The 14,953-nt window shown below is 35.7% G+C and overlaps 1 protein-coding gene and 1 long non-coding RNA gene across 4 annotated transcripts in view; one reads left to right on the top strand and one right to left on the bottom strand.

Annotated features, from left to right (window-relative positions):
• LOC121298349 overlaps positions 1-12,972 on the bottom strand; it is a 77,161-nt gene extending 64,189 nt beyond the window's left edge. The window contains exon 1 of one of the 2 annotated variants that reach the window (XR_005947274.1): positions 12,715-12,972. This is a non-coding gene — a long non-coding RNA (uncharacterized LOC121298349). The remainder of the gene's footprint in view (positions 1-12,714) is intronic. The other variant, XR_005947273.1, reaches the window with a different exon arrangement.
• Positions 11,030-14,953, top strand: part of LOC121298346 (A disintegrin and metalloproteinase with thrombospondin motifs 9-like) — a 49,220-nt gene continuing 45,296 nt past the window's right edge. The window contains exons 1-3 of one of the 2 annotated variants that reach the window (XM_041225441.1): positions 11,030-11,428; positions 11,757-12,139; positions 13,562-13,709. In XM_041225441.1, coding sequence (XP_041081375.1) covers positions 11,332-11,428; positions 11,757-12,139; positions 13,562-13,709 — 628 coding nt within the window. In that variant the 5' untranslated portion in view covers positions 11,030-11,331. The remainder of the gene's footprint in view (positions 11,429-11,756; positions 12,140-13,561; positions 13,710-14,953) is intronic. The other variant, XM_041225439.1, reaches the window with a different exon arrangement.

The raw sequence follows: 14,953 nt of genomic DNA, 5'->3' as shown, positions 1-14,953 counted from the left end.
ATCATTACTTGTATGTGGTTGTATGCTATTCTTATACAGGACAAGCTTGTTTTAATGCAAAGAGTTACACAATGTTAGTAATTTTAAGGAATTTAGAAAAAAGGGAAACAATTGTTACAGCTAAGTGTTTTTTTTTTGTTTTTTTGTTTTTTTAATCAATTGACAAGATACTGTTGATGTCTTTAAGATCAATGTGTCTGTGGAGGAAAAAAAAAAGAAAAGCTTATCATTTATCACAGTTTGTTTAGATCCATGCTGGATCTACAAACAGCTTTGCAGGGGGTGCTCACTGTGGTTCAATGACCTTTGTGGAGTGGAGAGGAGAAGCAGAAGACCGGGTCTACCATAAAACACAGAAGCACAGTCTTGTTTTCTACTGATAATACATAGTTTACATTAGTTTGCAGGAATATTTAGAGGCACTCTGTTATTCCTGAAATTTTATTCAGACCCTTTGCACAAATTATAAACATGTCATGGTAAAAGTACAATGCTGTACACTGTTCTTGATAAACCTCAAACTCACTAGAAATATTTTCATTCTGTGTAAGTTTTCTGTTAAACTGAGTGTTCAAACTTACCTTTGATTTGCCTTTATGTAATGCACTGCCGTCAAAACATGTAATAACAATTCAGTTAGTAGTATATGTCTGAAAGGATCTATTTTGTATTTTTTGCTACATAAGACATGATTTCCCAGGCCTTTTGAGATTTGATATTAAATGCAATGCTTAACTGCTTCACATTATATATCAAAGAAAAAGGGCATTCCATTCCTTATGTTTTTTTTTTTATTCAAAGGAAACAAAATGCTGTAATATACTCCAAGACTGGTAGAGAGCACCTGGCATGAAGGGTCAACACAAAGCTCTTTCTTCTGCATGTTATCTGTTTTACCCTAGTTTTGTTTAAAATTATTGGACCTATATTTATTGTTCATATGTTCTCCAAAAGTCTTGGTTTCTCTGCACATTTTTTCAGGCTGATAGTAGGCAACCTACAGGAAGCTTTTCTCAAATCACGTAAAGGTAAAACATATGGGGTTATGGGAAATGAATTTGTACTGCACAAGATAGACTAGCTTACTGTAGTTACCAACCAGGTACAGACATTGACTTGATAGGTTTTCCAGTCCTCCCTCTCCTGCTGCTTCTAGGAAGTGACTTTTGAAGAGCCCTGATATGTGAACATTAATGAGAGAAGGGGGACTAGCTGTACAATTGATTTTAAAAAGAAAATGCCTTCCTGAATAGCTTGATGTTTTAGCAGTTTCCAACTGATTCCTTGATTACAGTGTTCTGAATGCTACACTTTTTAATCAATGAAACCTTTGTGTAATTTGTACACTGCAGTCATACATCCTTTCAAACATGAGTGTATATGTGTGTATATATATAGATAGATAGATAGATAGATAGATTTTTTACTTAAGAAGTAGTAGCATTAACATCACTGCATTTCCAGTAGCTCGTCTCTTCAACAGTAATGTTCAAACTGCTGAAGACATGACAGTCTGTGTGATCAATCAATGCTATGGAACAAATGTTGCTCGGAAACAAAAGGAACAAGAGTTTATCTTCAAATTGGGACCTTTGGAACCTTTGGGAATTAACGTTCTATTTTAATAATCATGACACCATCCACAGAATGTTTGTAAAATTACAAATCTTGAATAATAACAAGTTTACTGCACTGTGTTTACTTTTCTTTTTAAACAGCTTTTAAACCTTTTGTGATGATGCTAACACAAAACCAGTGAGGCAACCATTATTGCTTTATGATTAAAAAGGCAAAGCCAGCACAGTCAAATGTGTAACTAAAACCAGTTAGAACGAAATCTAGCAAAATAGGGGAACATTTAGCATACAAATAACACAACTAATATGTTCAATATGATCAATCTGACAGAGGTGTGTTGTCCAATCTCTCAATTTTAATATAATAATACTGTTATTAGTTTTCAGCTCATGCCATTAAATACTGCCATATACTTAAAGAAGGAACACTTCTTATTATATGATTCGGAGGAGTTTCAGCTATCCAACATATGATATTTCCTGTACTTGCAAACAATTACAGTAATTCATATAACAAAATGTCTAAAGAATTGTAACCAGCTTGTGAATCTGGCACCAACAATTCATGAAACACAAGCCAGGATAGTCCTAGAATACAAAGCAGACTTTGTAGCTACTATAACAAATCTGTAGTAGATAAAATGCATTGACCCACAGTATCATATTCATCCCAAGTTAATTAACTGCAGTGGAACCTTTTTTTCACTTACATGTATAAGCAGAAATCATCTCCTACATTTACATGAAAAGGGGAGAACTGAGTTTTTAGTATTACTCTGTGGTTTATTAAAATATATTGTGTTTAGATGGCAGAGACCAACCCAATACTCATCCAAACCTTTTGGTTGCATTTGAAGAGCAGTAAAATCATAACGTGTTTCATATTGAAAGTCCTTTTCTATATTTAATGGTGTCTCTCAACATTGAACTAGAGTATTATTTGCAAAATCAAAATGCAGTGTATTTAATGTGGTTTACAGTTTTTAGCTGTATGTCAATTTAGAGTTTACTGTAGTTTTACTTCTTTTTAGAATGATCTGTGTGATCTTTAATTATAATAATGGTTTACAGCTACATTACAGATATACTTCCTGAATTAAATTGAAAATGTGTGTAACCCCTGAACCTGATCCTATTAGTAAAATATAAGCACAGTATTTTAATGTAGGAGAGAAACTGCTTCAGTCAGCTACATCTCTTGATAGTTTAGACTGAAGTCATTAGAACTATTTTCCATTCACTTAGGAGATTTCCTGTGGCTAAGCAAGGATTAACTAATTCTAAGGGAAATACAATGAATTCACAACAGACTTCAATAACTTGTGGACCAAAGCCAAAGTTTGGAAATCTGACCAGTGAATAATGTAAACATATTGTATTAGTATAGAAGGAAGCATTCAGATGCCCTATCAAGTTGATAGAACATAGTTTAGAAGCCAAAAAGAACATTTACATAAAAAAAAAAAAATTGTATTTTATTCATAAATTCATTCTGTACTGTGTGTGATATTACAACCTCAAAAAAAGCCATTTTTATTTCACAGCGATATTTTGGAAAATTTCCCAATATTTCAAAACTGCTTCTTAAACACTTTTATGCCTCCAATGGATGCCTGACGATGCTGGTTTGCTCACTGCTGTGAAACTGCCATCTAGACAAGGTTTGGAAGTCATATCCTGCTAAGTTCACAGTGGGTCTGCCAGCAGGCTTGGATCCAAACTATTCTCAAGGCAATGACAGCAAGAGAATAGAATTTGTGACCCAGAACACCAAACTATATATAACAAAAGAATGAGCTACTGCAGCTGGCAGAGGCAGATACTGTTTTATTAGTAATTTCTGTGCTTTTTAAATCAGTGCATTTTTTTCAGTTGCTGTTATGCTTAATTTAATGCATTTGCTAAAATCTTTATCAGTTAAAAGTAAGAGCGATATTTGTTTATTTAGTTTCAGTTTTACCAAAAGAAGAAGAGAGCAAAGTTAAAATCTAAATAAAATGTATAATATTAACCTATTTTTTAAATTATAATTTTCGTATGAATCTAATAAATCATGTGGTCACATTAGAAAACGATTCAATGAAAAATGTGTGCAACTAGTGTTACAGGCTGTTTATTCAATTGCTGCTTGAAGTGCTCACAGTCACGTTATACAGGAAGCCATAAGCACCAGAACTCTTGCAGGTGATAAAGTCCCAGAGTCGCTGCCCTCGTCTCACTAGAACAAGGTCATTGTTCTACTGTGGCTCCTCCTCACCCTTCCATGGTCTGCTCCCTCTCTCTCAAAGCTTCTCAGGGTATTCTACTGCGTGTCTTTTTAAATTCATGAACCAGTTCTTTCTGAGTGTGAAATTACTTTAGACATGATATTAGGTGAGTAGGTGTATGTGAGGGGGCAATACAAACGAATGAGTTTTCCAAGTGTCACCCTTTACAGCACAGCGGTTCCACCATACTACTCGAAATGTCCAATAAGAATAACATTATTACAAAGTGTGTGGCTTGGAAACAATGTGTTCTGATTAGCTGGGATGTGCTTGTAAAATACGTAATTTATTAAATAAGATCACAAGCTGCCCTGGAAATTGCTGATCAATAAAATGTTAATTTAAGATATTGAAAAGGCTGGAGCCCTATGTGCCGTCAAATTTCATTGCCACGACTGGCATCTCAATTCTCATTTCAAATGAGGCCATAACTGGAAACAGACAATTAAAATAAAGCAAAACATGAGTAACATACAATAAAATAAAATGAACTCAGCCGCATCTTGTCTAAATTTGCTTAGCAAATACTTACATAGCATTGCAACATACATTTAAAATAACTAAAAACAAAAACTGACTTATTTGTGATCACAATATAACCTCATAACTCATTATTCACAAATGTACAACGTACAGTTTTTGACTAATGAATCCTTTGGTAGTAGTCAAGTCTGTAAGTAGTTCACAGTCGCTTCATTAAGTGGACAGCTTCATGCCTTCAGTATTGAAATGAATTGAATTGGAAATATAATGGAATTACTTTGTAAACCTTTCTATCAGTAGAAAGGGGGAAAGGTTTGTACTATCTTGAGGTTAAGCACTCTTTCAACTGAATCAAACAGCTTTTCAATAATGCTATTATTATTTAAAGCCTGGTTCCAGAGTGAAGCGGTCACCCCAGGAGCTGTTAAAGACAGAATTGTACAGTGGTGAAAGCACTGCCTGACAAGTTGACGGTTCGCTGCATGTCGTTTGTGTACCATAGTTGACGCAGTTCACAGTATATTAAAGGGTTTTTTAAAATTATTTTAAAAGTCATAAGAGAGGAACAAAAAATAGGGGCATAATGATACCATGTGTTTAACTATGACGGTAGATATCAACTTTTTATATACATTTCAGGGTGACACAAAAACGCATCAGAAAATCCACTGTTTTAGATGACCAAGGAGTTGAAGTTATTTTTTTTTTTAAAAAGAAGCCTTTTTCTTGTCCTTATCTGTTTATCATTTGGAGAGAAAGTGAAGTTAAATTGTTTAAGCATGCCTGAAAGACCACTGAGGACGACCAAGAAGCAGCCAGCAGGCAGAACTGTCATCACTGGTGACATAGCAATTCAATCCAGTACCTTATTCCAAATATTTAGGCAGAGTCTTAATATACTCTTCCAGTAACTGTGTGGAAAAGCTAGCTCCTGCACTCATTCAGAGGTTATTATTAAGTGCTTGAAATTAGGGGGTATTTCCAAGAGAGAAAGATTCAGTTACATATTATGGGGCTCCAGGAAATGAGGACCTCAGGAACTACAACATGTTGTTTTTACAGTCCACTAATGTTTCATTCCGCTACACTATCACACTCCTGAAAGGAATTGGTATGTATGGCCATTATATATGCTGTAAATACATACTTACATACAAATCAAACATGGGCCACAAAGTGATATATGTAAAATCAAAACCATTATTTAGACCTTTCTTAAGGGTACCAAATGTACCTAACGGACTGAATCCACTAAGTATGATTTGGGTGGGAAATAGACACTTTGTACATATATACTTTCACATACCTCCGTCACAGGGAAGCCACTAACCTAAGACCCTTTTAACACACATTATATACATGCACAGCACGAGTATCATCATTTCCAAATAAATGAAGACACACATTAGAAAACATCCCGTACCAATTACAGAGGATATGAAAAGCATCTGTTCTATCTTAAGGTACTTGCATCATATAAGACATTACACATGCAGCGATCAAAAAGGCAAAGATCCCATTTCACCATTTTTTTTTTCCTAGTCAGATTTTCCTTTTTTGTTTATAAACATTGTAAAAGCAATACAGTTATATTTATTCAGGCAATTCTGCTCAATAATAAAATGAAATGTCCATCAAATTCATTGAAATGGGATTGTTAACAAAAGCATGAGGGACTATGTGGAGGACAGGGTGTATTAGACTATAAACTGATTAACAAAATAATAATGAAAGCAGTGACAGTGGTACTGAATCTAATAATGGGGTGGATTTAAAACATTAGTGACTACAGCTCTTAACAATTATGATATGCTATGTGAACATGAACATGAACAATTAAAAACTCCTGGTGGTCCAAATGTGCTGTGTGTATTTCTGGCACAAGCACATGTGTTACCTCCACCAGGTTACAGCTGTGCTGCATTGAAAGGCAAACACATTTGAAAAGCAGTGGTTTACAACAGCCAAACACATTTGTGTGCCGATTCAAGGCAAAATCTGTAACTTTCTCAAAAGACAGCCTGAACAGAATATGCCGCTATGATTTTAAGCTAAATCTTAAAGACAACCTTTCATAATCATTGCATAGATAGAAACCACAACTTTTGTTTACCCGTCGGTTTTACTCTATTATAATGACGTTACGTAATTTGCGGCGAGAAGTCTTAATTTTATAAACATGTTGATTTATAGAAAACTGGGAACATACTGAATCATTTATTGAATAGCACAATAAAAAAACACAACCTGATGTCATGTATCATCTGGCTAGAAATGTTGTCTTGGTAGTTTAAATAAAACCATGCTACGATAATGAACTGCCACAAATGTGTGAAAACTTCAAATTCATGTATATCTGCTTATATGTGTTACTACGAATACTATCTCTGCTTCTATGTGTTACTATGACTACAGGGAGATCCTTGACACCCTGATCTTAAATATGTAGGTTTAATTTCAGCTGCTAAGAAAATACAGACATCATGCTCCCATAAACAAAAGCAGCCGGTACAAAACAAGCATTATGAAAGAAGGAAACATCAGCACAAGAGTTAGTGCTCAAGTGAGGTTATCTCCAAATATTATTATGCCTACTTTAATGGAAGAGAAACATTATTAGAACTACTGCTTAATAATTTACAACAGTGTTACAAGATCTGGTGCCCTCCTTTGTCTAAACTGAGTGCCCACTCAGGTGGGCACAAATACAAATCCCTATGAAGGTGGGTTTCTATCACATGTAAATACATTTAAAATAAGATTTTACAGTTTCTCTAAAGGTCTTTCTAACATAAAGGCAGTAAAATTACAAGAGCCATGTAAGATCCTTCCCAAAACCACACACTACATCATATCCCACTGCCCTTTGATGTCTAACAAGAATATATATTTTCTGTTTGAAAGGGGAAAAAAAAAAGTATTAGCATCTCTGAACGCTCTCAAGGGATTTCAATAAACAAGTAGTATAACATATATAAACTGACTGATCCATTTAGCAATGATACACTATACCAGGTGCAGTATTTCTATGCCTTTGTTGGAACTCAAACAGGGTTTCATATAGTTTCATAATGTATGAGTCTCAGCCACTAGCTATGTCTGCTTTGTGTGTAAAAGTAGATAGATTCGATTTATCACTGAATCTTAGTTCTGAACCTTGCACCATTACCCGAACTAAGAGTCACATCCTTTTATCTTGATTTCTTCCATTGGAGGTGGATGCACCACGCCTAACATGACAGGAAGCACAGCGCAGAAGCACCAGTTTGTAATTAATAAGAGAACAGGATCCGACAAAACCTGGTCTTCTCATTAAACCATGAGCTGTGCTCAGTATATACTACGTCATTCCAACCGGCACAATAATATTAAGAAGAAAATTATCTCCAACAATATACCGTATGTAAACCTTAAGGCCAGCACACACAGGAAACTTCTGTTGGGCACATTATTTTATACAGAAACTGCCAATAAACTTGTTACATGACTTGTACCATGAAGGGTAAAAAAATCTGATATACAGACAACAAAAAATGTAAAAAGCCCACCAAGTGCCATGAAGGTGGCTGTCAAAATGTTCCTGTTTCACTGCTCTGTATCCATTCCAAGGCTGCATCATTGTTTATTACAAAACAGGCTACAGCAGCTGCTATTATGTATTCCTCCATTCTGTTCTTGGAAAGTTAAAGCCAACCAGCTGGTTTTCTTTGCAAACTTGTTTCGAGGAGAAGTTGGGGCTGGGTGTATAGTCAAAAAGTCACTGCAACATGTGTGCTCCCTGGGTATCAGTCTTTTCAATCTATTACAGCACATGTGTATCAGAGCAGTCATCTTTTATGCACACAGAAACGGCTGACATAATATTTTCAGAAATTTGCTTAAGTATAAGTTTTCATCAGATCATCTGTAATTATCATGCTTTAGAGACAAAATCAAGTAATGGCAAGTTACCTAAATATGGGTGTATACAAGCACACCTGAAAACAATTTCAAAGGCAAATTGAATTAGTTAACCCAGCATTAATATATTATTCTTTGTTGCTACATGACTTGCTATTAAAGCCTTTTTTATTGGAACTGTAAATCTGGAAAGTATTTAAATAATTACTGCAGTAGCTACATATCCATATTAGAGAACTACCCACCACAAAATAATAATGATAAATGTTATATGAATCATCTTACCATCTGCCAAAAATTAGGATCTGAAGTGGGTATCTTCGTTAATTTCAATGGGCTGTTATTTTAGTGAATAGAATGCCGTGTAGATGTCTATCTATATGATGTGAGAGCAACAATGTGACCAGTAAGTGAGATTTTTGTACAGGTGACAAAGACAAGGTTTCTGTTCATCCCACAGGTACTCAGTTGGCTTGAGATCTGGGCACAGTCCTGGCTGAGAGGTAAGAAGTCTGCACTGTGCTATTCAATCCAGTTTTTCAATTTTGTAGAATGAATAATCGCAGTCCTGAAACAATCCTTGTCCTCAGGCAAAAATATAACATTACTGACAGAACTTGATCTGCCTCTATGTTCAGAATGCATTGGCACAACATTGGACTAAGTGGAAGAAAAGCATGCCGAAATGTTTACTCTGCCACCTTGAACAGTAACCATTGAGCAATCCAGGTGCAGCATGACTTCCACACTATACATCTGCAATCACAATTAAACAAGGTTGTTAACACAATGGTGTCAAGTGAAAGTTTTTTATTTTGTGGTGCCATTAGAGATTTGCATAATGAAACATGACTAACATCCCCTCTGCTTAACTCCTTGTGCACTGCTGTTATCGATTCAGCTTGCTTACCACCTGCATTCACTGTCTGGGTCATACAGCAGATTGATTGATTGATTGATTGATTGATTGATTGATGCCTTCGTCTTCTTCCATCAATCCTCCATTATTTTAGACCACATGTAGACCGCATGCTACAGCAGCCCCTGATTTCCTGTCCTGGGTGTGGTTGAAGTGTGGTATTCAGCTGCTCCAACTTGACATGCACACACTTCCATGCCCCTTGGCTGCAGCGTTTCAAATCAGATAATTGTTTGCACATCTGCACAGCACAATATCAAAAATGAGTTGAAAAGCTATTTGTCAATCTGTACATTTTCCATCATTTACAGTATACATCTTAATGCCTACAAAATTAGTGGATTATTTAGAATTAATTATTTTACATCCGTCAGTACTTTACAGCTAGCAGCCCCCTTATGTGATGTATGGTACAGCCTTATCCTGCCAGGTGGTTCATCAGCATTAGCCACTTTCTGGACAGGGAGGTTTACAGCCATCCACATTTCTACTATTCCTGATAACCCACTCAGATCGAGAGGCGCATCTCTATTTACTTGCTGTGTTTTGAATAGCACCCTGGAGGAACAAAGGGATCAAAAAGGCAGCCCTATGCTTTTAAAGTACCTTTTCAATTGCAGAACTTGCTTTACGTTACTGTGGAATATACATTTTATACTTTGAATTGTTCAGATCAGCAGTTAAGCACCCCCTCAAAAAAAAAGAAATTGCTCTGAAATTTGAAATGAATAAAATCAAGAGACCCACAGGCTGAAAATGATGACCAAATCTTACATAAAAGGTTGTATTAAAGGAAGGAATTTGTCTGAAAACAAATACTCCACTAAGGAAGGACTGAGAAGCATATGTACTAAAACGGGACACTCGTACTAGTACTGAAAAAAAGCTGAGATGAGAAGACATAAAAAAACAGATCAAGATATTAACTGAGAAATAGTCAAGCAGGAAAATAAATACAGCTACAGAGAAGATGGACAGAATTTTCAACTGATAGGAACACTTGGCAGGATGTTGGACAGACTTTCATATAAGAATGGATAGATAACTTGTACTGCTGATTCCACCAATTATTTGGTTGTCAAGGTCAGTAATTTAGGCTCTTCCAGCTTGCAAGCATTATTTAAAATGTCTCCAAGCTTGTTCACTGTAGCCCCAGTGCCTGCAGCATTTTGTCTGCAATGCTGAAAATGATCACTGTATGTAGCACTACAAACATGTACATCACTTTCTAAAAATGTTATCTTTCACAATGCAGCAGCTACTTTTGCTGTAGTTCCCTACTGAATAATTATGAAAAAGCTAGGAATTTTATTTTTTTATTTTACAACCCCTCCCCCCCATCTAAATACATTTTAAAATGACTGAATCTAAAATACTGATTCTGTATTTGAAGATAGAAGGGAAACATTTACATTTGAAAACTGACACAATATATAATATAAAATATTGTTGAAAAAAAAACGCTGACATTTAAACAGAAGACATGATGTTTAGCTACAGTACACAGAAACACAGTAAACTCTATCAGTCTCAAAGCAGCTTGGCATAAATTATGTCTATTTAAAAAAATAATAATCTAGAACATGATGTTATAATGTTGATAGTGTCAGAACCTTGACACAATTATTGTAGTACTGTACTGTACTGTACTTGCTGGCCACATAACCATACTACAAGAACACCCCCACCCCCCATCCACACAATGACGTGTGATATATTACTTATGCAATACGATATTTTTAAATGCATTTTCCCTATGCGTTAATTTAATATTGTAACAAAAACCGCGTCCTCTAAAAATACAGCCATTCAATCTGGCTGGGGAGGACAGAAAAGGCGTGATAAAACGTTCGTACCTTCAGAGAGTTTAAACCCGCCCACTTGCACAAGCGTGTAGGGAGTACTGAGAGGCTGCAAGGGACAGTAAAGAAACCCACCAGAACTGTCTTTGATTGTGGACCTCTCTTTACATTATGCTTGTTCACCAGAGATTACGTGAGAGATTCCAGAAAAAACGCAAATCACTGATGCCAAATCTGCCACTCAAAAGTCGGAGGTAAACAAGTTGGATGAAGCAGATTCGCACAGTTTGAAGGTTGGAATACAACTACTTAAAACCTGTGACTGAGGTTGCAGGAATACTCGAATTAATTTAAGGACTGCTTTCTAAGTAAAGCGGACAATCATGCATCTTGTGTTTTGGGCACTGGGGTTTGTACTCCCAGACTTCTTGAATGTAGCAACAGCGGCAACAGTGAACCCCCATATACATGAAAGACAAGGTAAAGTTGCAAAACTATTTAATGGATTGATACTAAATAACGTAGAACTGTTTTCAGCACACTTTTTTTTAAGAAAATAAACAGTTATTCACTTACTGGATTTAACAATATGAAGTTATAATGCTAAATAAATAGGCATTACTGTAAATCTGGGAAAGTCTTTGACATTGATACACTGTTTAGACAAAATGTACACGTTTTCGTGCAGTGTACTTCAATTGGCTAATTACTTTAAATAACACCCAATTCAATATTTAACCAAAACACTACTAATAGATTACAATGTCATTATGTTGAAGATGCAATTTTTTTTCCCCCCCGTTTTCAGCAAAACTGCTTGAGCAGCAGGGTGTTTTCGATATAGTGATTCCCACAAGAGTGAATGAAGTTGGTGAAGCATTCCCCTCTAGCATGCACTTCAAAAGGAAAAAGCGAAGCATTGATAATTCGGGCAGTGGCGCTGACCTCTGGCACTCTTCACAAATTCACTACAGAATTTTGGCTTTTGGGCAGGATTTTCACCTGAACCTTACCGCAGATTCGGGATTTATTGCACCTCTTTACACGGTCACGCAACTTGGAGTACCTCGCAGCAATAACCAAACTGATCTTTCCAATGAAGAGGACACTGATTTTAAGCACTGTTTTTACACTGGATATGTCAATGCAAAGCCAGAACACACTGCCGTTATTAGCCTCTGCTCAGGTTTGGTAAGTATCCATATAATCTATTAATCTATTAATTAAGTCTACTCCCGAGTTGAGAAGCATACAACATGACGATCAGTAACTTTCATGAAAGCTCAAACGTTTGGTGTCCCACAAGCATACGATGATACTAGTGTACGCTACAACCAAATGCACAGGGGTGTCTTAAACTTTTCTGCCGATGACTTTCGAGTAAGATAAAAAATAAAAAATAAAAAAAGAGCCTAGATGACGTCAACGAGAGGGGTTGAGATGTTAAAATGTCATGGGTAGGCGTAACCTTTGCATAACTGACAATGAGAGAAGGTTTTGGGAACTTGCTATTGTAATGACGGAAAACACATTAGACGGCGGGTACAGTAATGTGTTTTCAATATTTATATTTCGAATGCTTAAAGATGGGCATACATGTGATTATGTAATATCAGTATCACTGTAGTCAACACCCCAAGAGGCCAAAATTATTTAGAAATTGAATCTGGCAGTACTGCTGAGGAAACATATCTGTATGTAAATGGAACAGCTTTAAAAATGCATAAACAACACTCTATTAATTTATAAAGCAGAACTGTCCTTACCTTTAATAAAGAATGTAGTATAAACCATGCGAGCATTATTCGTGGTCTTGACCAAGCAAGAAAAACAAACAAACAACAAAAACCGTTTAAAGTCTCTTCGTAGTACAGTAGTAAAGACGCAGTGTCAACTAAAACTGAGGTGTAAACAAAGGTGTAAGTTTCAAGTAGTATAATCTCCCAAAATACATATCCTGATGCTTGCATAACGTGTTGCCTTTAATAATGCTGCGCAATGCTAGTTTGTTTACCTGCTTTAGAACGTTGTTTGGGTTGCATGTGGGCGGTGCAGTGTTAGCTCCTTCAGAATTGTTAAGGAACGAAAATTAATTTCATGTGTAAAAAACAATTGGCACATTGAAGGGGTGGGCGTGTACTGACTAGTCCCTTGATAATTCAAAATTGAATATTGAAGGAGTAAATTCTCACTGTATTGTTATTCAAATTAAATACACATAAGGTATCTTCGTAGTCGCCTATTTATGACCCTGTTGTACTACCTTAAAAAGGGAGTGTTTGATGAAAACACGATTGACATTACTGTTCTCTGGCACTCCTCTCATCTTTTAGAAAGCTACAGTCCTAACATGCAAACCAATAAACAACATGAGTTTCCTGGATAGGCTATATGTTCCAGTAATTAGTGACATTAACAACCCACTCCCCACTGACCCTCAACATAGCCCTATTACTTGTACTGAGTACTCTTTGGAGACAGAGAGAATTACTTCGAACTAAACAATGGTATAATAAAACAAACTAAACCTCAGATTGGTAATGTTTAGTTTTCCTAGTTAAACTTCTTGCATTATGTGATACAATGTGTAAACGTATTGCCCTTGTGTTTAAGTTTGGCACTTTCAGGTCTCCAGAAGGGGAGTTTTTTGTAGAACCTCTCCAAAATCACCAAGGCAAAGACTATGATGAAGAACACAACAAGCCTCATGTGGTCTACAGAAAAGATACACCCAACAAAGACCTAACCTGTGACACTTCAGGTAAGGACAATTTGAAGCTATTTTCAACTGCTTGCATTTAGGTTTTGAAATTCCTTGCAGCTCTGATATTGTTAATTTGATAAATACATTTGGTATATTTTTTGTTAAACCCAATTAGTAAATATTTTTGCATTCAAACAACTAGCTGGCTAGTTCAGCTGTCTTACAGAAAGCTCAACATCTTTAGTATAGTTTTTAGTTACTTTTTACCTACTGTTTTTTTTTTTTTTAATTTTTAAAATAAATGTTGTTCACGTCATTAATTCTTATACTGATTACTGAGCGCAGTCATAAGGCATCGTTTTTTTAAGCAATGGTCATTTTTACTAATAAGTTACTCTGGCTTGTTAGGGTTTTTGGTTAATATTTAAAAAGAGATGGGGGAGAGCATTGAAAAACATGTTTCAAACAAGTTTATGTGACAGAGAGCAAGGTTATGTTAGAAAAATCACTTCTGAAATTGTCTCATTAGGAACAGTAGAAAATGTCATTGCAAGATCACAAGATAAATGATCTCAGGACCTGGACATTTCAAATGGTTTGAAAACAAACAAACAAAAAACCTAAACATTTCTCTTAAGTTTTTTATAATATTTCTGTAGATCATATAAATACACTTCCTGTGCAACAGTGGGGAGTGGAGGCTAAACATATTTGATACACAGGAAGTGAATTTATAGTGTGGTGGCCTTGTGGTGTTATAGTAGTGTCAGGTAAGGTAATATTATTTTTTTTTTTTTTTTTTTTTTTTAAGTTGTGTGTTACTTAAAGCAAAATTTGGTGAAACATATTTCTTGTAAAAGATTCATTCAATTTCCCCACAGTAAATACATTTTCCAGAGGCCTATAAATATGAACAGGCCAATGATTTGTAAAATTTAATACAGTCAAGTAGATAAACAACACCTGTGTCAATTTAGTTCATTTAGCTGCAATACTACAGGTCCAAATAGTAATGGGACATTGGGCCACCACTCTGAAGTGTTGTGGACTGTGGAAGTATGCCAGTTGCTTAATGAGTACAACCTCTGATTTCTTCAGGCATTTTTATTTTCACAATTGTTGTCCATATAATAACACATTTAAGTGTTGCAGAACTGTATTAAAAGCATTGGTGCATTGATCTTTAGTAGCGTTGCCGTGATTACTATTATAGGATCTTACTTTGGTACTTTGCATTCCTCGAGACTCTTGCACTTCCCCTAACCTTTACAGTGGTCAGATGAGGAGATCTGATAATTCCA

The sequence above is a fragment of the Polyodon spathula genome, chromosome 23 (genome assembly GCF_017654505.1).
Source record: "Polyodon spathula isolate WHYD16114869_AA chromosome 23, ASM1765450v1, whole genome shotgun sequence".
Classification (NCBI taxonomy): domain Eukaryota; kingdom Metazoa; phylum Chordata; class Actinopteri; order Acipenseriformes; family Polyodontidae; genus Polyodon; species Polyodon spathula.
The sequence above is the reverse complement of the archived record's forward strand: the minus strand, read 5'-3'. Positions and strand labels throughout refer to the sequence as shown.